General features: G+C 42.4%; 1 protein-coding gene across 2 annotated transcripts in view; it reads right to left on the bottom strand.

The window, feature by feature from the left end:
* ELMO1 (engulfment and cell motility 1) overlaps nucleotides 1-25642 on the bottom strand; it is a 314062-nt gene that overhangs the window by 249858 nt on the left and 38562 nt on the right. For both annotated transcript variants that reach the window (XM_009637203.2, XM_035892761.1), the window contains exons 2-4: nucleotides 16498-16647; nucleotides 1799-1839; nucleotides 671-743 (exon numbers count right to left, since the gene is read on the bottom strand). In XM_009637203.2, the coding sequence (XP_009635498.1) occupies nucleotides 671-743; nucleotides 1799-1839; nucleotides 16498-16575 (192 nt within the window). In that variant the 5' untranslated portion in view covers nucleotides 16576-16647. The remainder of the gene's footprint in view (nucleotides 1-670; nucleotides 744-1798; nucleotides 1840-16497; nucleotides 16648-25642) is intronic.

A 25642-nucleotide genomic window follows, 5' to 3' on the forward strand; every position in this document is an offset into this window, starting at 1 on the left:
TTTCAGCAATTCTACCAGTAATGCTAGGAATGAATGTACTACTCTGTCTCATTCAGATGAGCATGTGCCATTTATTTAGACTAGACATTCCATTTTTATTACAGCTACAGCCATTTCGTTGCTCTGTGCTGAAATCATTGCATCACTTCATGAATCACCTATTGCCACGCTATCTGGGGACCAAAAAAAAATAAGCCAACGTAACATACAGAACTGGAAACAGACAAGACAGCAGGCGGGAAGGAGTAGCAGATACTACACAGTCACTGAAACTTATTTCTACCTGATCAGCCAAAAGAGGTGAGTGACACGCACTGAACATCTCCTCGGACTTCAGAGAGCCCTTCATGTTTTACATATTTCAATTTCCTGTACACCACTTGTCAGCAGAATACTAAACACGCACAAATACCAAAGGTGAAGGGCTCAGTGCTGAAGTCTGATCAAACTCAATAGAAGTCATGGCCTCAGCACATTCAAAATTTTACTTGACTTTCTGAACCGAAGAAATCAGTGCAAAATCATTAAACCAGGTCTCCCGGTACGTACTCTCATTGACATCATACTACGGAAAATATTCCATATTTTTTATGCGTTTTAATTTAAAATGAATTACTGTGGCAAACATTTTGATAGGCTATGCAAGAATCATGTTGAATGATTTACCTACCTTCTCTGTGATGTAGAAATTAGAACTATCAGCATGCTGCAGTGCAAATTGATCATGATTTGCAAGAGACCACCTTAGGAATATAAGAATAAATTAATCACAAAATGAAATCTTAAAAACTCAAAAAGTACCCTTTACATAGTTTTACTATGATCAAACAAATGCCTGTCATTCCCATGTATTTCTCATACTTATCCATAGCCTTCAATGATGAGTTCCAAGGTTTAAGATAAAAGCGTACTTACAAAGGGAAAACTTCAGTACAAATACATCCTATAAATGATATTTTCCCTTTGCGTAACTTAAACAAAGCCCTAAACTTGACAACAGTTGAGAAAAAAATTATACACAAATAAGTTGATAATGATCTGATGTTCATTCCTGATCTATAAAAAAATAGCAAGCGTCATTTTTGCTTGCAGTAAGCAAGGTCACTAAATCACTAAAACAGACAAAAACCAAATTACAGTACCAGTATTTTGTGATAGCTTATACAATACCCAATGCATACAGTATTAAGTTGATATACTACATTACACATAAAATACCACCTTTTTAGCTCAGCAATTTGATGAATATAAACTAGTTTCTCCTGTGTGGTAGCACTTGCTTAAAACAGCATTTTTTCCCAAAATATTAATATATCTAAACTAAAGCAAGATATTTCTCTTAGCTAATTATTAGCTCATATTGCAGGACTTGTGATTAACATTTCAGTTTCATTTGAGCAGTCACAACAACTGGACCAGCTTACAGTCACCACTAGACCCAGCTCTTAAAAATCAAAGCCACAGACAGTGCTTTAGTTCCTTAACCCATGAACTGCAGGGACCACAAGTGTAACGTGAGTGGGTGAAATGCATCACTGTGCAGAAAGGCAACAAGTAGTATAAATGAGAGCCACCCACATGGAGGAGGATGCTTTGTTAGGAACCTCATCTTGCAAGTAACTGATCCAAAATACACTACAAATGCAAAATCTGAAGATAAAACAACTACGAGATTTAGGAAAGAACTGACTAGTCATACAGGATATCTAGATTTTCTTCAGAAAAAATTTATCTCCTGGTTGGTTTAATAACTCAAAAAGTATGTTATCTAGTATATGTCCTATGTGGCAGAACTTACCCATCGCAGACTTCTTTTATTATTGAGGACAGCGGCTTTTTCTAGTTAAGGAAAAAAGAAAGAAAGAAAAAAAAAAATCACTTAATTGGAACAGCCCTGAGCTCTTAAAATATGATTCCAAAACCACTAACTGCAAGGAATAAAACAAGTTAGTAGTATTTAATTTTCTGTTTAACATCAAGCTTGATAGGACCCAAAAATTTTCGGCTGTTTTGGTCTGATAATCTATAAAGACAGCATTTCTACACATATGCGTGATGACATTATCAGTCCTTTTTGTCAACATTAACCCATACTGCAGCAATTCAGCTTCTCAACTGAGAAATCAAAGGATCTTTTGTGTACACTGCTTCTCATTACCCAACAGAAACAGAAGATTTAGATATCAACATGAGCATTTTCTAGGAATGACATCTGAAGCGACACGACGTTCAATATTTTTAAACCTTCTTTTGTCCCTTTCAGATATGGTCACACGATGACAGTAATCCTCTCCTAAGTACATATATGCAGGTTCCCCTCTGATGAAACACCAGCTGGAAGGTGTTAAGATCCCAGATGTATCAGTTCTGCTTTATTCTCCACATCTGTGAGCACAAGCATTTGGGCTGACTGAAAACAGCTCTGTTGCTTTGGGTCCCAAAATAGAAGGAACAGTCTAGTCTGGGGATGTTGCAATGCTCCGAACATTGTTATAAACAGAAGGTGCACACGCAAGTGTTTTTAGAAGATTGCTGCTAAAAGAAAATGCACCTAAAACATGGATGAAGTTGCGTGGCAGAAAGAAATGGACCAAATTTCACTTCTGGGTGACTACTGAGCCTTTTTTCTCCAATACTGGGTTACCACGTGGAGCGTGGCCAGCAGGTCGAGGGAGGTAATTCTGCCCCTCTACTCAGCTCTGGTGAGACCTCACCTAGAGTACTGCGTCCAGCTCTGGAGCCCTCAGCACAAGAAGGACATGGAAGTGTTGGAGCGGGTCCAGAAGAGGGCTACTAAAATGATCCGAGGGCTGGAGCACCTCTCCTATGAGGACAGGCTGAGAGAGTTGGGCTTGTTCAGTCTAGAGAAAAGAAGGCTGCGGGGAGACCTGATTGCGGCCTTTCAGTACCTAAAGGGGGCCTATAGGAAAGAGGGGGAAAACCTTTTTAGTAGGGCCAGCTGCGTTAGGACAAGGGGTAATGGTTTTAAACTAAATCGGGGTAGGTTTAGGCTAGATATAAGGAAAAAATTCTTTACAATGAGGGTGGTAAACCACTGGAACAGGTTGCCCAGAGAGGTAGTGGAGGCCCCATCCCTGGAAACATTCAAGGCCAGGTTGGATGGGGCTCTGAGCAACCTGATCTAGTTGGCGGTGTCCCTGCTGACTGCAGGGGGGTTGGACTCGATGACCTCTAGTGGTCCCTTCCAACCCAAAACATTCTATGATTCTATGATTCTACCACAAGATGTCACACAGATCTGCTGCTTCCTGAAAATCCCCCAAATCACCTGAAAAGTATACAAGCCTCCTCTCTACCTACTTCCAATAGTCACAGTTCACCGAATTCTTAAACGTTACCACAAGATGTCACACAGATCTGCTGCTTCATGAAAATCCCCCAAATCACCTGAAAAGTATACGAGCCTCCTCTCTACTCACTTCCAATAGTCACAGTTCACCGAATTCTTAAAAAGCAAAACAAAACAAACAAAACCAAAAAAACCCATAACAAACACTGTTTCCAGAAGAAGTCGTCTCCCTTTACAGAAAACTGATTAGTCTAAAAATTAACTCAGCAGCAGGGTACATGATGGGGAGGGAGAATTATTTTTCTCTTGGATTTGTTTTCTGGACTGCATCACTGCATGGACAGAAAACCAGAGGCAGGAATCCCTCATCAGGTCAGATTCGGGGAAACGTTTATTACTTCAACAGCTGAGTCAACTAAGCCAGTTTATAAACAGAGAAAAGAGTAACACAACATCAACTTAATCAAACACGAATGAAAGCATCTGCTGAAAGGATCCTGTCCCTCCTTGCCATACCCTCTCAGTCCTTGGTTTCCATCCTTCCTCTTTCACTGCCATCACTATTTTCACGTGAACACCCAGATGAGCCATATCAGGGAACCTGACCGGACTAAAAATTGGCCCAGTAAAAAGGAAAGAAATATTTCTCATCTGGATCGCCTCATCTGACTTGCTATGTGCCCGAATGACTAGCAAACACTGGCACTTGGGAGAAAAGGCAAGTGTGAAAGCGCTCCTTCTGCAGCAGCCAACACATCCTTTCTCCACCGCAGCTTTTCTCCGTTGCGCTGGCTCAGCTGTTTGTGTCGCCATAGCCAAGCTGTGAAGCAGATCAGGCAGAGCACACGAGAAGGAGAGTGTTTTCTTTACCACAATTTTTTAGCCTGATCAGTTCCTCAGTCTGGAGTACTGTGCCATTTATGTGCGGCTGCTTTGACCTGCTGCCCTCCTCCCCAGTGGGGTTTGTAGCTTCTGCAATCCTGTGAAAGCAATCTCTGCTTCCAACTGCTCTCTTCCCTCTATCCTTCCAAAAAAAAATGAAACCCCATTTTTCAGAAGGGATGGAGGGAAGAGAGAGGAGCCAGGTTTGTCTGGAGCGAGATAATGGCAGTTTGCTGTGCAGCACACGTGTGCCAGCCTGCGGCACGGGCTCTGCCCACTGCCTTCCCTCCCCTCCTCAGCATGCTACTGCAGGTCCCGCTCCTGTATTTCCATATTTTGACAAATTTTACATCTGGGATATTAATTCCTTTTCCAAAGTTAACTGATATCAGCTAACAGACTGAATACAATGACAAACAAAAAGAGTAACTGCCTCTGCTCCCCATTATTTCTCATAGGAACTACAGCTTCCCATTGGAAACTACGACAAGAAGACACTTTACAACCCAGCCTGGCAATAATATAAACACTGGGAAGGTTATATATGACTACTTTCCAAATCATTATTTTGATACTTCTAAGTCCTCTACACCATCAGCTTTTATGTCCTTTCTCAATCCTACTCATCTCCTTCCCCCTTTTCCTACTCTATACCACCTTTGCATTATTATATGACATTATTTGAAATGAAAAATTCAGACAAAGCAGAAAAAAACCCCAAACAACAAATTAACTAGAACCTGTAAAGGACAGTTAAAGAAAACCAAAATGGATCTTCAACAACAAAAAGTATTAATACAGCCAGCCTTTCATGGTACTGCCTTGTCCTCCTGTGGTACTATTGCTACAACACCGAAGTGACTAAATACAATGCAGTTATCAGTAACAGGATGAAAAAAAGCAGCGGAACTTTTCTGGGGAAGAAAGTTTGCAGTTAGTAATTTGATAGTACTACAGCAAGCTTTACAAATTAGTAAGTGTAAAATAAATAGCACTGCGATCCTAATAAGCTGCTGCTCCTAACCATCCCTTGGGCTGCAGTCCCCCTACACATCAGTCTCCAGACAAAGTTCTTCCCCCTTCCCTGCCAAGCAGATAAATGGTCACCAGCACCCCGTCCCCAGCTGTCAGGGGGATGTGGCTGGAAGCAGGCGAGGGCTGCCACTGCTCCCTGCATGCAATCGCTCCGGCGGGGCCCGGGGTAAGCGGGGGCTGCGGGCAGGCTCTGGCAGGCAGCACACCGAGCAGCAGCGCCCTGGCCACCTCGCTGTGCATGGCCAGGCCTCCACACCAACAAAACCCTTCTTTGCTTTGGGAGCGACAGGCGGGCGAGGGACCAGCTCCCACCACGCCTTCCCGGCCAGCTCGCGGTCGTGTCCAGAATCCCGTTGCGGTCCTGCTAGCGAGGGCTGTAAGAGATGCTTAGGGAATGGTGACATGACTGCTTACTGTACCTATGGGAATGTAGCAGTACTAGAAGACAAAAAAGAGTGAGCTATTCTATTTTTCCTTTTTGAACCATGAAAGAAAAGGTAAAAGCCTATTGCCATTCTCTGCAGAGTAAATCCACTCAGCAGGCCATTTAAAGACACGGGAGTTTTTGCCCCCCTGTAAATATTTGCCTGATGTCAAAGAGAATGGAGTTGATGTTTTTGTTATTTTAATCTTCATAAAATTACATCTATGGAAATTTACATAATATCTTTGCTGCATTTACAGTTCTGAAAGGTCAAATTCACTTTATTGCACCAATGTACTTCAAAGAATTCCTTACAATCACATAGTCCAAAAATATTTCAGTTTTTCCTTCACCAAAATGAAGATTTCCTGCTAGGGCATTTTAGTTTTGGGGTTTTTTTGCCTCTATGTCCTCCCCTACACTAGTAAAAATGAAGTGTGCTTTTACACATGCTGAGATGCTCATTTAAAGCTCTAAGAAGATCAAGCTGTAGCTGTAATGCATGAAATAACACACATCAAAGTAAGTCTTATGCTCCCTATAGGAGATAACCCCTTCAGCTAACATATCACAGCCATCTGCACCAAACACATCCGTTAGTATAAAAGTATTTTCCTAGGGTAGGTATTAAATTGATACCTGAAATCTAGTGGGAAACGATAATGGGGCAGTATGGCCTTACGACTTACTGATCTGCACACATGGGGAGAGTCCTGCCATTGATGCCGAAAACAGGCAGCACTAGAGCTGACATGAATTTTCACACCCGGTAAAGCTCTACCTGCACTGACTGGTCAGTACAGGTGCCTGAGATGCCAGCTAAGTGTAGTCCTAATGACATCCACCATGCAGGAACACCTAGCCACCACTTTGGTGCTTACCCGCATGATGTCTCAGGTCACGTCTCCAGGTTGTGTGTGCTAAGATGCACACAGATCCCTAACTTAGTCTTCTTGAGTACCTGCCCTTGCTACTTGTCTAATATTTTGTTGCACTTCTGTGAGATTGCCCACTCCGATTTCCTCGCCAATTTTATCCTTTCATGCCTACACCTTGGGTTTCCCATAGAGGCAACCATTCACCAGGAAGCACTAAGCACAGGCATGCAAGAATTTAGGCTGGGCAAGTCCAGACCACTGTTTTGTTCCAGGGAAATTGTGGGATGAGCAAAAGAAAGCTAAAAACATTCAACACACCAGTGTTGACCAAGCCCTAGGTCCAATTCAAGCCACCAGTACGCTAACCGGGGTTTAAAGTATTTCCAAATCAAATAGCAAGTGTGTGTGTGTATGTGTGAACTGTAAAGAGGACAGAAGCCTAAATCTGGGTAGAAAATTGCATTATACCTGCAGTTCAGGTATGCTTTGATTATGCTGTACCGGGGAATTGTAGATAGGTTTCTTTTAGGCCTTTTCAAATGACTAGCAGAGATTCATAGCTTTTTCTTTTTCTGGGTATTGGTAAGATTTTTTTTTTTTTTGGACAATGATTGGGATATCAGCCTCCCTAGCGGATACCTTTTAATCACAGAAGTAACAAGAAAAACCTTAACCCTTGCTGTCATTAACCTATTGCAGAAAAACAGCAGATGCAGCACACCTGTTAGTAGAAAACACTCAGCATTTAAAAAAAAAAAGTTCTCTTGCTAATCTGTGCATCTGTCAAAAAACCCCCAAAATCCAAAGCCAGTAATACACCATTCTGTCTATAATTACAGAGATTCATAGCTTTTTCTTTTTCTGGGTATTGGTAAGATTTTTTTTTTTTTTGGACAATGATTGGGATATCAGCCTCCCTAGCGGATACCTTTTAATCACAGAAGTAACAAGAAAAACCTTAACCCTTGCTGTCATTAACCTATTGCAGAAAAACAGCAGATGCAGCACACCTGTTAGTAGAAAACACTCAGCATTTAAAAAAAAAAAAGTTCTCTTGCTGATCTGTGCATCTGTCAAAAAAACCCCAGAATCTCAAGCCAGTAATACACCATTCTGTCTATAATTAATGCTACCATTCTACTAACAAATCTTTCAGTGCAAAAGTCATTTATGGCTATTAAACAAAACAGAAAACCACCTCTTTTCACAATCAGTAGAGGCTTCATTTGTTCCTGTCAAACACCGGGGGTCCCAGAAACAGAAGGTCGGTCCCGTGGCAAACACACCAGATGCCTAGGCCCTTGACTCACTACTTTGCCACTGATTCCACATGATGTAAGAGGCAAGGTCTCCTGCAAGTGGGAGGTACTGGATACCTCTGGGCTTCAGTCTCCTCAGTCTGCTCTGAACCACTTTGGGAATCAACTGTCTCCATTGACTACAATGGAGTATTAGAGAGACCAGGCTCGTTAATTAGGCATCGGGTACCTGCAAAAGACAGAAGAGGATTTCCCTAACTCAGAGGAGCACCAGAGGAAGTCAATACCCAAAGAACGGGGACACCCCAGCAGTGTGGTAACAGACTATAAAACCCAAACAAGGCCAGGTCAACACCGCATGGTTCTGTCAGTGCAGCAACACAACCCAAGGCGGGAGACGTTTGCACCCCAGAGATGACAGACGAAACCCTTCAACGAGCGCAGCTTGCTGATGGGCGAGAGCTTTTACCAGCTCAGTTCACAGCCCTTAAGGTGGCAGTTTTATCATGTCAGTAGAAACACTTTGGTATAAATACACCAGTAAGGGTTTGGCAGGGCACACAAGACTTGGGGAAACCCGGTTGTTCATGTCCTCTTCCCCTTCACTCCCTGCTGCAGTTTCCTCACTTACTCCCTTCCCTCCCCCAGAGGCATCCTCACTCCTAAATCTGCATTTCACCAGATCTAAGCATTGCCCCATAGATCGTATGTTTAGGATGATAAAGTGAATGTACAACAAGGAAGCAGTGAAACATAACATTATTTAAAAAAAAAACAAAACAAACAAACCACCAAGCCATGCTGAATTTTACAGGAACTTTTTACTCCACATCTGGTGTCCTAACAAGCCATAACATTCCCTGTTTCCTCAAGCACTTTGCAAACAGGGAGACCAAAAACTCCCAGTCAGGAGTACTGAAGGGTTATAAAACACCTAGGGACCTACAGCTGTGGATTACAGCATGTTTGCCTGCAACACACTCACACCACATATTTAAAATACAGTTCTCAGAGGGCCGAAAGAGTTACAAAGCAGAGCTTTAAGATGTGGCTCTTCACACAACCACTTTATTAGGTGAGCAGACCTTTGAGAACTTAGTGAAGAAACCCCAAGCCCACAGCTCAAGACTGACACATTGCTGGCCTACCACGGTAGAAAAGGCTCTGTATGAAGGCACAAAAAATTTATACCGTGGGATTTTTAGTGTTTCTCTCTTTTGTACCACAATCTTGGAGTTCTATAAGGAGAATATAATTGAATCATAAAGTGAGCCTGGATACTCCAGCTGGCCAGAATGTGAATGAAGTACCTTGCAATTAATTCAGTGGTGCGTAACTCCAGGAATCTCATCATTACACATTTCCTTTAAAAATAGCAAAATTAACTTTTAAGAGATGAGACTCCTGCTGTTTCTCAAAAAAAATTGTACGGATGCGATAATCTTACAGTCATGTTCAGCCTTCATCTTGAAAATGCCATCATCTGCAGACAGCAAAATAGAGGCTCCAATGGGGGAGGTTCTGGCTAGCACTATGGGGCTAATAAAATCAGAGCCAGAAAAAAGCCCCACACCCAACAAAAACCAAAAACAAAACACACAAAAAAAAACCAAGGAAAGAATTAATAAAGTGTTTCATCTCTTATGTTGGAGATCAGGAACACTGGGATGCTATTTCTGCAGGACCTCAAGTGTCTCCTGGCTCTATTTCCACTTCTATAAAAAAATATTTACAGATTTGTGGGAAGGAGGTAAAAACCTAATGTTTCCTAACACAGAAGACAGCACCAAACAGAAAGCATAAATAGCATCCATTAGACTGTAACTCACTAAATATTTCTATTTCTTTTTTCCCCCCATTTCTTTTACAATTTCCAACCCTTCTCCACTGCTGTTGCCTCTCCAATCTATTAAGCTTTGCTGCTCTCTCTGTATTCAACAGTATAAGACAAAGTTGTTATATATTTTTCAGTGATGAGGTCCCAGCCACGCACCATGGGACATCAGTTCGCAGCCTTGAGAGACTCCAATCAACCAGGGGGAATGCGGTTTTGGACAAGCCACACTAATAAAACATAACATTTGATGATAACATTGCCCTTTTATCCAGGATGGCTGGCTGCCACCACAGCAAAGAACCGGAGCTCTAATGATGACTACTCCAACCCCACAGTCCTGTAAGAAAAGAAATCGTATTTTTTGACACCCATTGTAATTAACAATGATTGGTTCATTATGTTAACAAGCACTGCCTATGTATATACATGTGTTAGTGCACTGAATTATATCCAATGCATTAAAACATCTGCATTATTGTTTCTAAGGTTATTCTCGTTGCTGAACAGCTCCCCTACGAAAAGAAAAAAAAAAATTGAGACCTTTCATTAGTCTAACAAAGAAAATGGCACATTAAGTTAATGGACAAGTTTTCCTTACCATTTCTATTAATAATCCCTGACGGTTTTGGTAACAAAACTGAAAGGATTATAAGTGCTAAATATTTTCACTATGTTTAAATGCTGGTTAGCGTCTGCTTTATAAACAGTTTCATCTTTGGTTTTGTGAAGCTGAAATACTGACAGGTACAACAAGGAGCAGTAAACTCATTAAATTATTGTTAGCATCTGTTTAACACCTAAAAGTTGATTTTAAGCAAGCCCTACCTTTAGCAAACTGGCTACAGCTAGCTGAGTATTTTTTGGCTCATCTCTCTTTGGGTAAGTTTCCCATCAGCAGCAACCGTCCTCCTTCAGAATAGCTGAGATACAGCTGCAGGGGCCAGCCTCAAACACTAACTCCCCTCTCTGACCGGATGGAAAGGGGCTACTGCTAGCAAATCCAGGCAGGGAACGCTTTTGTAAGTCAGTGTAAGATTCCCGCTTCCCCCCACACACACACCCGCCCCACAAGCTGCTTTCTAGTCCTCTATCTTCAAGAAACCGGGATCTTGTCAGCTGTTAAAGGCACTGACATTTCCCTTGACTACTTTAAACTCAGTGTGCAGTAACATTGGAAGTCTTCACAATATTCATACCAAAAAGCATCAGCAGGCTCAAGCTACTGAAATACTATTAGACTTTTTGGGTAAGAGTTCATACAATTTTACAGATTTGTGGGAAGGAGGTAAAAACCTCTCTCCTCCTTCATCCCCTCAGCGCTAAACCCCTTAATTTTGAGGGAGTCGAAGTCCAGAACCAGAACTAAGAGCAGGGAGTGACGCTTCCCCATACAGTCTCTGGTACAGAGACAGACATCAACATCCCTTTCTTCTTCATCACTTGAACAGCACTGGTGCTCACTAATATTGCATAAATTTAGACTTGTGATGCTAGGATTGTACCGGTATACTGCTATTACTAGTGACAGCACTCGCAGAAACTACAGCTATTCTTAGTCCACACACATGGCAGAAGTGATACGCCACTTTCTTTTCTCTAATTAAGCATTTCACAATCCCTTTTGAACTACCACAGTTTGAGAGATGCTGCACTAAATCAATTAACAATCCCCAAAGGTCCAGATTTAGGTCTGAAACCCAAAACAATTTGAAAGTTCCCTTTTAAAAAAAAAATTTACTGGCTTCCTTTTAATATGCACTGAAGTAAAATGACTTCTCTGAAGAAAAAAACCCCAACAATTAAAATGACATTTATAGCATACACTGGCAAAAGAGAAAGAACAACTTGAAAGACACTCTTAAAAGATAAACTTGCTGACTAAATGTAAACCTTAGAGAAAACATTAATGTAAAGCAGCCCATGGTTCCTCCCATGTGCTGTGCTGCACTGTATTAACATGAAATTGTCATTTGACAGCACTCCTGTAAATCTGTACCATATTTGTGCTTTGAAAAACAAAACAGCTTTTTTTTTTTTCCCTTTTTTTTTTTGGCTAATGTAAAGATTCACATCTGCTAATTTAATCTATATTTAATGATCTGGTAGACAAAAGTAAATCTGGAGGAAGACGCTGAGTGGCCAAGTATAATTATAAACCATTCCTTTCTGTAGGAACAGTGTTTACCTCCAATGGTGAGGAAGTTCATCCCCAAGTTAAGGGAAATCTCATTTTAGTACAACTTGTGTTAACACGCAAGAGTAGATTTGAATGAGATAAGCTAAAATAGTTACTATCCCCAAATATCCACCTTGTGCCTCCCCTGGAAGCTGCTTCCCCTGCAGCAGGAACAGTGCAGCTGTAAATCCACAGAACAAAGTATCCAGGTAACCTAAACCAGCACTGGCTTACCTAAAATAATTTGTGCTGTAAAAAAAAAAAAAAAAAAAACCAAGAGTTGAGAATGCGTTATACATAATGGGCACAAATTAAAGCATGCAAATTTCCATCTGAACACAAGAAATAACATCCTCTTATGAAACAGCTAATGCTGAGACAAATAAAGAGAAGACAGGAGAGATGAGCCAACATCCTGCTTCACCTGTACAGAGCCTCTGCGACCCTACTCTTAACATCTTCCAGAATAATCAGACAGAAGATTGGGAGAAGGTAACAGGCAGTCAGCATCTACCATTCATTTCTCCCCCAGACTGCACCCCTAAGAAGTCCACCAAAGATCCCCATGCAAATTCAGACACCAATCCATCTCCATTCCTCCTCTTACATGACTAGTAGACTTAAAAGTAGATGATCACCCCTATATCCAGCTCTTAAAGTCATAATCAAATATTTTCATTAAAAATTAGTTTTAACCACAGTACTAATATTGTCAGTAGGGATTTATGGAGGGGGGGGGAATAGTCTAGATGTTATTTTTCAAATTTGTAATTGAGGAAAGTGATGGAAACGAAAGGAAACCCAAATAAAAAAATCCCAAGTATTCTGGAAAAGAGTTCTGAATTCAGTTAAGCCCCTCTCTCAAGGAAAAAGCAGAGGAGTACACTAGCTTGCACGCACTTTAAAATCAGCTTTAACCCATACAGGCAACAGCCAGTTGCTAGGTTTACTGCAACTTAATTAGTCCCCACCTGGTAAGACAGAGTGTGGTAAATAATATACAGTTTTGTCCTCCTTGTTTAAAGCAACTTTCCAGGAAAAAAGCAGTTGTAAAACCCTGACGTCAACTAGTACATTTCCATGAATGAGAAGAAAGGTTAGGCACAGAGGCTGGTTCTAAAAAGCACTTGGTTATGTATTAATTGTGCAGGCAAAGAGCGTCTCTAACTCAGCGAGACTGATTTTGTGTGATTAAAGTTAAGACCATCATTGATGAACCCAGGTTGACAAACCTACAGAAACGTAGTGGGAAGCATCAACTAGAAGCAGCTCTGTACCTCGTGAAGCCCAGGCTGTCAGAAGTCATGCACCTGAAGGGAAGGTTTTTAATGTAAGGTTTAATAACATTTGGTAGAAAAAACACTCATGAGCTCTTTTCAGGCCCAACACCTTCCAGTACAACATTGTCAATCACTGCGGTTTCACAATGACATTTCCTCATTTCAAAAATATTTTATTCTCTTCATTGCTAAGCAAAATACACATATACACAGCAGGTGAATTGGGATACTGTGCAACTGAATATAAATGAATCCTACCAAGCATATACAAGAAGCAACCTAAAAAAAACCCCACCAAACCCAAACAGGTTTTCCTCTGATCTCTTATATGGTATTTGCACTTCAATATTTGGAACAGCCTCAGTACCCTGAAAGATAAAGTACTTGCATCATGCTCCAGTGAGGTTTTTTGTTGTTATTTCTAAAGTAATAACACAGAGCTGTTCTTTTAAATACCATTTTTCTTACTAGTAAGGGATCAGAAAGGGAGGAAACTGAGAAGGTGAAGTTTTTAGGATTTTCTGTATGTATGTCAAATGGTGCTTGAATGAGCAGATCCCACCTGGGAGACAGGCACTGGCTGCAACGTCTGGTCAATGGGCAAGTCATTTCTCTTTTCTGCCTTTCTTTTCCCTCCTCCCCTCTATCATCTCCGACAGCTAGCCTTCTGAGGTATGAATCATCTCCTCCACTACAGCTCGTCAACTAAATAAATGTTTTAAAGGAAACAGAGTGGGGAAAAGTTAGCATTAAGTGAACCAAAGGCAGAGCTGTACATTTAGAAGCGTGTATCACCCGCTGTTTTCAGGGCTCATTCCCACATTGCTCCCAGCCCCAACCAAGGCAAATGTGCAGGTTTGTGTGCATGGGTAGGTCCTGCACCTGGGTCAGGGCAAGCCCCAGTATCATTACAGGTTGGGGATGAAGGGATTGAGGGCAGCCCTGCTGAGAAGGACGTGGGGGTACTGGTGGATGAAAAGCTGGACACGGGCTGCAATATGTGCTCCCAGCCCAGAAGGCCAACCATACCCTGGGCTGCATCAAGAGAAGCGTGGCCAGCAGGTCAAGGGAGGTGATTCTGTCCCTCTACTCTGCTCTGGTGAGACCTCACCTGGAGCCCTGCATCCAACTCCGGAGCCCTCAGCACAGGAAAGACACAGATCTGTTGGAGCGGGTCCAGAGGAGGCCACAAAATGATCTGAGGGCCGGAACACCTCTCCTATAAGGAAATGCTGAGAGAGTTGGGGTTGTTCAGCCTGGAGAAGAGAATGCTTGCAGGGAGACCTGATTGTGGCCTTTCAGTACATAAAGGGGGCCTATAAGAAAGATGGGGACAAACTTTTTAGCAGGGCCTGTAGTAACAGAACAAGGGGTAATGGTTTTAAACCAAAATAGTGTAGATTCAGATATAAGGATGTAAGGAAGATATTTTTTACCATGAGGGCGGTGAAACACTGGAACGGGTTGCCCAGAGAGGTGGTAGACACCACATCCCTGGAAACATTCAAGGTCAGGTTGGAGGGGGCTCTGAGCAACCTGATCTAGTTGAAGTCCCTGCTTATTGCAGGGGGATTGGACTAGATGACCTTTAAAGGTCCGTTTCAACCCAAACTATTCTATGATTCTATGGTACTAGTAAGGGATAGTTCTTCCCCATCTTCACTTTTTGTCACCACACCTGTATTTTCCATGTCAGAAAGGTGAGGGATGAGACCCTCAACCTTCATTCCCTCACTTTCCCCTGTGTCAGGAGCAGCCTGCTGCTTGTCTTCTCCCTTTCAGACTTACTTCCCCTCCTCTTCTTCCTCCTCATCAAGTAGTATGAGGAAGCTTGCACGCAATTTGTCAGGCTCGGGTGGAGAAGTTCTACTCAGCATAAGTCAGCATTGATCTTTCTTGTCCCCTCTAAATCTTATATAATAAAGGTAAGAACAAGGTTCCAGGACAGTAAGCTAGTATTTCAGATAAGGTATGAGGTTTTTTGGAGAGTTACTTTAAGCCCTTTTGTAAATTAAAACCAATCGTTTTGGCATTATTTTACTGCTGCTTGGAAGGCGACTGCATAATATTTATTCATTTTTGTCCCCACTGTATTTGGTAGCAATAAGCTGTTGTTCATCATGACTAACATGCATCTTTCCCTGAGCACAGTGTGCACAGTGTCTACCATTTGTTATATAAGAAGAAGAAAAAAAGTAAAACATTCTTCACTCCAGAAGGCAAGAGATTTGTATCTGTAGAGATTTGCTTACTAAAAAATTTCAGCAAATGAAAATGGAAAAGCTTGGCAGGTCTGGAAATCAAACCATAAAGTGCTAAACACTTAGGAACTCCCCCTTCCCCTAAAGGGGCTTTCAGTGTGCCTGAAAAAACATACTGCTGTTATTCCAGCCACCCTCTAGTACCAAGTTTCCGCAAAGTTCACATAGGAATTTCCTGGGCATATGCCACAGAAGGGTTAACTAGAAGTGAAACTGATTGCACTACATGAAGAAATTAGGATCCCATTTCAGTAAAACATTTTTGGTATGAATTCGAATTTTCTCCTCTCCAATAGAACTTTATAATGTACTTGGTGCCCAGACACACAAGGGTCTAAAGCACATTATTAAACACTTTCCTTCACTCTAAATACTATTTACAGAAATAATTATTCTAAACAGGTAACATGCTGTATGTTTTCAAAATGTTATGGGTGAGCTGATAAATATTAAACAGGTTGCTTTTAGTATTAATGCATGTGCCACAAAAACAATCTCAGAGAAGTCCAGAACATAAACCACAGCACTTGCATAACTTGATTTGGTTTATTTCCCCCCCACACTCCACAATTTCCTACAAAGAGTCTTTAATTTATAATTTTGAATTTCTTAGCTTCTGTACGCTGCCTCAAATCAGTCCATGGGGCCATTGCGTTGGAAATAACCAGCTAAACAGGAAAACCCCTGAGATTCCTGTATAGAACAGTAAAGATCCTCCTGCTCACAGTGCACCACTACTTAAGTTCCAAAATCTGCACTTGCTGCAGCCATTCAGTATGATCATACTCCAAACGCAAAGCACTGACTAAAAAATTTAAAAGACTTTCCCCCCAGAGGTAACAACATTACCACAATTTTACAGTTGAACAAACTAAGGCACGAAAGTGTTAAGTGGGTCACACAAGCAGTAAATGCCTTATCTGAGCAGCTGTTTGAAAAGAAAAAGCAAATAAAAAAAAACAGCTGAACACATCAGAAACATTAAGCAGTAAGAGAGGAAGAGGGTTACACCCCTTCTAAAAAACCACCTTTTACCACACATGCACTCACAGAAACATACGTGTGCATCTAAGTAAACATAAAAGCAGAGGCACACACGCGCAGAGAACTTATTTACGCGCAGGGCCGGCCGAGCACACGTACACAGGCACTTACTTGATCTATTTCCATTAACTTGGGGAAGGCACCCGGCCATTCGATCGCCACCTTCACGATATCAGCAGGAGGGGGCATTGCGACGCTGCTGTTCTTCGGAGCCAGTACAACTGGACACTAAATACTGCAGAGTCTCTCTCTCATTCACACCTGCAGGGAGGCAAAAAAAATAAAAAAAAAAAAAAAAAAAGAAAAAAAAATACAGCAGTTCAGACAGGACTCCAGCGCTGCTGCTTCGTCTCCTACATTTTGCCTGGCTGGGCAGGTGGATGAAAATGTATGTGGTGTATGTGTGTGCGAGAGGAGAAGAACGGCACATATTACAGAAGCAAACACAGGACCCAACGCCACAACACGCTGCACAGCTCGACAGCCTGTTAGAAAGATGGCTGAAGCACTGAAATGTACGGTGAATAATAGGCATGCATTAGATTTAAATAGAGAAACTATTTTTAAATATTATTAAACATGCTGGTGGGGAAAAGCGACAATCTAGGGGAAGCTCCTGTTACAGTGTCACTCCTGGAGTCCCAGGGAACGTGACCGAATCGGTTAAAGCTGGCGCTCCAGAAGAGATTGCCCAGGAAGTTATGGCCAGGAAACACTGTTTCTTTTAACTATAGCAATGATCTTCTGGGTGTTCACAAATAGATCACTGCACTATAGCAACCAGGATGTCAGGAAGAAGGCAGAACACACAGCAGTTTCCACATATACATACACACACACATCTCCTCACCTAACGGATCCCGAGATACCCATATATAAATACTTCTTGATGGTAAATCTCAGACACGTGAATACCCAAGGATGTAGTACACATTCACAAGAACATAATCAGATACATAAAACGTCATAGTTCTGCAAGAATATGAATATCAATAGGATCTCATGTCAAAGAGCGCAGGCTGTGAATTTTGGGGAAGGAGAGGAAGGGGAAGAACCAAATTCTCAGGTTTTGCAGAATTTAAGTTCTGTCTCTTTTGGCTCAAAGTTTGCAACCTCGCAATAGCAACGAACATTTTTCAAGCAGGTGTAGTGCCTCTCTGGCCTTGCAAACAAACCTTCTGCACCCCTCTCCCAGCCCAGTGGTAGCAGGACAGCCACCAAAGTAGCAAAGCTCTGCAATTCTCAGACACAGCAACCCCTGCACCCTCCTGCAGACTGGGAGGGTTCCTGCTTGCTTTGCCAAGTCCTCCCTGCCGACCACGGCATTTCCCGCGCGCTCTGCCGAGATCCAGCAAAATGCCATCACGTATGACAACACAAAAGAAGCTGTAGAAATCCCCAGAGGTGCAGTCCCACTTCTTCTTAGCAGAAAAGAGAAGGAAGTGGTGATCATATGGACACACGCTTGCACGTATACCCTTTGAAAGAGCTAAGGCAAGAGATGAGTTGACAGAATAGACCGGACATCCAAAAGCTACGAAAAGGTACAGGAGAAAAAGGCTCTCACCACCTTCAGTTGCTGCTTCAACTAAGCCGGTCGAAGAACCCTTCTCCATTGCAGCAGAAGCATGAACTCAGATCAGCCTGAACAAAATCATGAAACCATCCCTTTATCAAGAAGCTTTGTACCTTCATCTCGTACTACTTAGAAGTGGGAGTTCATCCAGCCTTCATGTATACGGCTCTACCTTTCCTTTTTTCTTGTGCGTCTTCTGGTCTACTCTGAAAAGGCCGTCCTCCGTGTTTGCAAGCCCTGTTACATTCTACATCAGGTTCTCAACACATACTGTAAAAGCAATTTATGAACTTTAACACTCCAGCAACTTACTTCCAACAATGGCAGTTCTGATGCCGACAGGATCACACATCAGCACAAAGCAAAGCGCAAGGCAGTAAATAAGACAATGGATGGTCTATAAATAAGACCGGATTGCAGGAAGCGCCTTGGAAGACTAAACAACGTGATTAAGAAACACAGTGGTGTTGTCTACAGCTGGTAGATGTTACAGGGACTGGGAACAAGCATAATTAAAGCAGGCCACTGGCTTGCTGGTCTGACACGCACTTTTGGTTGTCTTTGCCCCCGTAGAGCCTGAGCGGATGCAAAGCTCCCGCCATTTCTCCCCTGACGCCTCACGCTCCCGCCATTTGCATCTCCCACGAGTGTTCCCCTGGCTGCACGGCGCGCTGACTCAACTAACCAGCAAAAAAGTATTTTCGGTCATCTGTTCTTTACCACGTTCGAGTCAAACAGCTTCCCAGAAGTGGCACAACACGGTGGGGGGAGGAGAAGCAAGACTCGTTTGGCAGCAGCGAGCTGTTAATCCACCTCGACAGTCAAACGAAACTTAGCGCCTTTTTTGCTCCCACACTCACAGTGACGGTGTTTCCCACCTCCTCAAGCAGAACAGCCCTCCATAGTCTCAGCCTGGTGACATTTTGGTATTAAACCACCCAGAGCACTTAAGCTGAGCGGGCTGACCCAATGCCTGGCTGCCAGGCTGGTCCCCGGGTGCCCTGGCATGGCCCCGCATCCCTGGCAGAAGGGATGCTGGAAGCCGGCCGGGGCCTCGGCCAGAGCCTGAGCTTACTGGCTGCAACACGAAAAGAGCAGCAGTAGCTCCTGCCAGACAAACTTGCCTGAGGATAGCTTCAGATGAGCAAGTCCTTATTTTCAACACTTTTCTTTTCCCCCCCATCATGTTTCTTCTACAGTTTTCATGGAAAAAAAAAAATCATCTGTAAGCCATATATATAGAGAGAGAGAGAAGGGAGAACTATAAAAAACACAGAATCCACCTATGCCTGGGCAAACACGCTTTCTTTTGACTGGGAAGATAGGGAAGCAACTCAGAGCACGGTCGCCTCTCACCGCAAGGGGCAAAAGGGAAGGTAGGTAACTCGCAGCCCAATCCCTCCCTCCCCTGGAAGGTTAGCTAGCTCCAAAGCTAGCTTTCCTCCAAAGGAAAAAAAACGATGATTCATGGCCATTGCCCATGACTATGAAAGCAAAACAACATCGTGCAGCCATAAATTTGCAGAAAACTTCCACTCTCACATACAAATGTGGGCATTAACCCTCATTTTGCTTTAGCAAGCGGTGGTCCATCTTACCGGGTCACGCAGGAAGAAAGCAAATGGTTCAGAAAGAAGAGTCGTGGAAGTTGATGGTAAGTTAATCAAATTCAGCTATGGATTTGCATTCCAAAGCAAGGTGCAAGAGAAGTCTGCCACAGCATTTAGAAGACAATTTCAGTGTGACTAGTTTCTAATGCAGGCTAGCACAGATCTCCTATATAATTATAATTATTAATATACATATGCTTATACAGTCATAAAACACAAAGCATAGTGACAGAACTTTAACTAATACAAATGGATGTAGTTACCTTTCTCCCACCAGGAAAGACCTACTCAGAAATATCACTGTGGTCTAAATGCTGAAAAGCATATATAAAATCAGCACTACACATTTCTTTCTGTTTCTCAGCGGACATCCTAGTCAAATATGCTGACTTTTTTTTTCCTAGTTTATAATCTTCTGCAGGATCCAAAAGGCAATTTAGTTTCGTTCTACCTTTGTGGCAATGCCAGAAACAAATATTCATTTGGTTTTTTTTTTAAGGCCAAAATAGATGTTTAGCTGTCATCACAAAACGATGATTGCAAAGAAAATTCTGCAACCTACAGTGCTGACGATTACAAATTACAGACTATTTATTCCAGTGGTACACAGTGTGTTAGACACTGCCCAGTAAAATAAGGAAGGCACAATCCCCAGTGTGAAACAATTCCAATTTAGTACGCAATTCTCATGTTGTGAATGAAGAACTAGAACTGATTTCAACTGCTTTTTGTTATGCCAGCAGCAGTCAAGCAGTGAAAAGGATACGGACATCGCTAAAGGGTCTAGTTATGGAGTTTTCTCAAGAGCAATTCCTTTTTCTCTCCCAGTGGGAACCAAGAAGCACTGACATGTAAGAGCAACTTTGCAACTCATTTTCACAATGTTTATTTTCAAGGCAGAATCCGAAGGCAACAGGAGTGCATGTGCGAGCACGAGTGTATGAAGTGGAGGGGTCTGAGGAAAAGGAAGGCAACTTCCCATTATTTTCCCCTAATGCATGCATGCAGCTGGAACCTGGAGGAGGCTCAAGCAACTTCCATACTAAGCAGCACGCCATTTTATAATTTGTAGGGATGCTTTGGTTGTGGCTTTTTTCCCCCTCCACTTGAGTATACTTTCTTACATCAATAGGGTTTTCCGAACTATGACAGATTAGTCAATTAAACTGCAAATTCTGCAAATTATTGTTATTACCAAATACAGTATATTTCTGCATTTCAACCATGCTATGCAGTGCTTCCAGTGGTCTACTAAGTCAGAGCAATAAACACTGAAGTTGGAAATCAAAGTATGATAAATTATTGCAAAAATGCATCAGCACAGACACACAAGCTCTCAATTTACTTGCCTGGCTCCAAGGGATTAATCCAGCACATGTCAGTGAAACATACTGAATTTTCCCTTTCTACCTATGCATTGCACGTGGAAAACAGGATTTTATTTGTGTATGGAATGAGTTCGCAGTAGAAATCTCTTTTTTTTTTTTTTAAGCTTGTTTTGCAATTTCCCTGGCACTTTCCATACACGGATCTCAAAGTACAGCTATCGCAGCACATCTCTCAGTAAATAAACTGTATTCCAACTCCATAGACAGGAGAAAAGATGAAGGCTAATAGGAGTTGTGCGACTAGCAGTTCTAGCTGTATATGAAAACAGCAGCCTACAACAGCTCATTTCTTCTTTTACAGGAGAGAGGTAATGTTCAAACAGCAGGCCAGGTCACTTCATGAACAGCTCAAGTAATGAAGTTTGTGATTAGAAAGCGACCGAAGGAATGCCACGTGCACATTTGAGAATTTAATAAAACAAAGCCCGTGCTTCTCCTCCCTGGACAGAAGGCAGCATATATAGGAATCACCTGAAGCTGGCACAGGCAGGTTTCCCCCATGGCACTTCTTGATGGCAAAACAAGGCGAAGAGAAAGGAGGGCAATAATGCAGGCCGGCAGGAGAAGGCAGGACGCCGCGTGTGCGGGCAGGGATCCGAGCCCCGGCCAGCCGCGCCGGGACCCGCAGCGGGAGGAGCGGCACACGGGTCCCCCCGCTCGGGACCTTACGTAAGTAACTGCTCCTTGTCAAACCTCATCAGCTTCCTCCGCTCAGCTCCCGCCACCCCAGCGAACAGAAACGAAGTGGCAAGTTCAGCTGGAAGGTCCCTCGGGGACCGAGTCTGATTAACGATTTTAGAAAGATAATCTAACGCTGGATTAATATCCCCCAAGAGAGTTATTTTTGGAGTTAAACTGCATGACTGAACAGCCGAGTCTAAGGAGCTGTAAACACGCTCTACCATCTCTGCAAGAAATAAAAACAGGGCAGAGAAGCCAGGGGGCTGGATGTACACTTTGTGTACATAAAAAGGCTTTCATGCTGCCTTCTTCCCTTTTGTTATGTGTTCGGCGCTATTCACCCCTGAACTAGACAGGAGTCAAAGGCCCAGCAGACCCCTGTCAATAAAATCCACAGATGCTTTGTCACAAATGGAAGATAAAGCTCTATGGGAGCTATGAGCTATATTCTAGCAAGTGATGGAAAAGAGGGGGAGATCTCAGAGAGCAGACAACCCAGGGGGCTGCTACCCCCTCTGCAGCAGCCACCACCACTGCAGGAAGACCTGACCCTACTCGACAGGCTTCCACGGCTCAGAGTGGTCCATCAGCCTCCCAACAGGAACGTTTCTTTGATGCAAAACCCGCAATCTGCTGGTCAATAATGCATCATGAGCTCAAGAATGCACCATTTAGTATTATGACAAAATAAGCTTTGGACCCTTCAGGTTTAAATACATCACTTTTACTCTCCAAAATACCTGGAAACCTAGTACTGGAGGAGATTTTAGAAATATGGGTGTGAAACTGAACAGGACAGCTTTTACCACTGGCGAAGCCGCCCATGAAAGATGGTGAATGTGGCTGTCACCTGTCTCATTCTCACATACCCATAACCCTTCTTCACAATTTCATTCCGCGTTATTTCACCTGTCCCACAGTTGCCTTCCTCCCCTCCCAAGGAAGCATTTTAGATGGTTGAGGTTTCACTATCATTGACAGGCCCACTTTCAAAAAAGTACTCTTTAAAACTAGAGAGAAAAATAGGCTTTAAAGGGTGCTTGAAAAGAAAAGGTGGAGGGAAACACAACAGACTGGATGTACTCAGAATACAGGCAAGCAGGCTGTCTGGTCTTGCTTTTAAAGCACGTATTGAAGTGCACCAGAAAAATTCAGGTACTTATTTACCTTGAACTCACCCGCTTCTTGGAAGATCACACTCCTTCTACTAAGGAACTTTTAGTTACATGTCTGTAATTCAGAAGAGAGGAGACTAAAAACTTGGGTTTGATTATTCAAGGTATCTGAACCTTTGTGGCAATTTAAATTAACACTTATATACCATCCAGCCAGGTAATGATGCTCTGCTTACTAAAGATGTTAATAGCTGAGCTCTTCAAACTAGAGATCAGGACAGTACCAAACGCAAGTATTCAAAAGACTATTCCAAGAAATTTAGAAAAAAAAACCCAAACAAACCAAAAAAACACCTAACCACAAGCACCACCATACCAACAATAACCCAGCAGTACAAGAGGTAAGGTCCTTCTAGCTTCAGAAAAAAAAAAAACCACATGATTTTTCAAAGGTGCTGAGTACCTGCCTAGCACATGGAATTTAAAGACCATGGCAGGCATCAAGTACAGAAACAAAAATCAAACAGTACTCTGAATAAAATGTTAGAATCCACTTAAACTTTTCACAGTTTATCAGGGCTTGCCACTTCATTTGGGGTTGTTTCTTGTCATGGGGCTGTACTCCAGATGTTTCTAAATTGAAGTATGCAGCAAAAAAGATCCCTTAAAATCCAGCTGAACACAATTTTCTTTTCCCACCTATAAGGATAGTCTCACATAACCTGAGAGGTAGCAGAGAAGTAATGGGAAAAAAAGGAAGCCTCAATTTCAGCCTGTTCAGCTGCTGCTCTTAAAGGGCTGTAAGGATAGAATGAAAGTTTCAGCGATAAGAAAGTTGGAGGGGAGAAGAAAGGAAAAAGGAAATTGGTACTGTGAAATAACAACTAAAATAAAAGAATGCTAAATATTGCACCTCAAAAGGATGGATGCAAATTTTGGGGGGATGAGGGGTACTTTTTAATGCTTAAGCTAAGCGCACGCCAAAGCAGTCCAATATAACTGGAAACGGAAACAGTTTATTAGAGGGTGGTTGCAAATACGCTGAAGAGAAACAGAGAAAGTTCATCAGAAGTGCTGTGACTCAGTAAAGCAATTTTGAATAAAACACAACTAGGAGTAAAGAAATAACAAAAGGTCACAGTCCTCTTTTCAAGCACTAGCATGATCTGGGTACAGTACTTGGGACTTTCCTGGCATTTGGATAAATCAGGGGGCTAGAAAGGACACAGAAAAGAGCATCTTGAGTCAAGATGATAACACTTTATTGCTTCGCTTTAGTAGAGGCTGAATCAAGACAATGATGATGACTGGCTATATCCCAAAGGAGATAACCGATACAAGATGATAAGCCCGAGGTTGGGAGAAGCCCTAAACTTCCTGCTAGAAGCAAGATGAAGCAGCAGTATGAAAAAACAAAGATAATTTTTTACCCTATTAATGCTTATGACACATACAGAGGAACTAATGGTACAGTCAGGAAGTCAGCAGTCAAATGGAGGAAGAGGGGGCAACAGAGATGAGCGAACGCTGAAGGAAATAACCAAGTTAACTGACAGCACAGACAGGATGTCGAAGGTTGAAACAAACAGAATCATTTCCTGAAGAAATCATTCTGCAAAGAAAAGTACTGGGGGAGAGAGATATGGTGATACTCCACAGTGAATAAGCACAGCCTGATGCTCATCGTAAGTAAAAGAAAAAGCAGAAGAAAGATTGGATAACGTTTATGAGCCTAATGAGGACACAGAAGTTTTGAAGACACCACCAGCCTTTTGCTTCCGGCACTGACACCGCTCCTCAAAGACGACAAAAACCAAGAGAAGGAAAAAAACCCATCCATCAGTAATCTTGCAGCAGAAAGCAGCTCCATCTACAGAGGTGTTCCATGTTCCCACCAGCACTGTTTCTCTTACACTTACTGAAATCAGTGCACCAAAACAGCTAATAGTCAACACACCCCACATTTTCCCAACTTCTCAGCACTATACAGTCTCTGAATCCCCACCTGTAGACTCCTAGGTGTCTGCAGTTCACACTCTCATTCACAAAGAACAATTTGCCCTTAAAACTTGCAGACTTCCCAGTGCCTACTCTCTGAAGGCCATTCAGTGAAATGACGAGACTGCAAATGGGAAACACAGTGATGGCCACCCAGGAAAAAAAATAACCAAAACCAAACACAAAAATGCATGGCACAGTTAATATTAGAGACCCTGTCTATAGCTAAAACTTGTGGAAGAACTTGAGCTATTCTGCATTAAAGACATTGTATCTCCAAACGATATCAGTTGTTGAGACTAATCTGGCATTTTAATGAACATTATTAAACTCACTTTGGAAACAGGAATACAGAGATGCTTGTTCATCTCTGCACTGCAAAACCATGAGTAGCAGATGACCCTGACTGAGCTGGGGGGTTGGACAAGATGACTTCCAGCAGTCACTTCCAGCCTCAACCATTCCGTGATTCTGCGAGTACACCGATATAATGACTCTAAGCACTCTTGAAGTCCTAGCGTGCCCATCTGTGTTCAAATATTGTGCCTTTTCTCTACTCAACTGTGCACACAATGAGCAAAAAGAGCTGCTTTTGTAGCAGATTGTCTTCTATGCCATAATAAGATTCTCTAAGCACACTAAAACCAGCTGTTGGTTACAACTTAGGAACAACAATATCCGTAACTCTTCCCAGCTGGCATCCAAGAGCACTCATTCAAAAAAGATCCCAGTCTTCCGTAATGTGAACTAAGATTTTAAAGATCAAGATGAAGCTTTACTTCTGACGGGAAAGCTACTGTAAATTGGTTTTTTGGTACAGTCCAATGCATCACATTCAAGCACTCGGTGCAGTTTGTGGTCGGCCGTAATTTTACCACACACTTTATT

The sequence above is a fragment of the Egretta garzetta genome, unplaced genomic scaffold, assembly GCF_000687185.1.
Source record: "Egretta garzetta isolate BGI_Z169 unplaced genomic scaffold, ASM68718v1 scaffold514, whole genome shotgun sequence".
Taxonomy (NCBI): domain Eukaryota; kingdom Metazoa; phylum Chordata; class Aves; order Pelecaniformes; family Ardeidae; genus Egretta; species Egretta garzetta.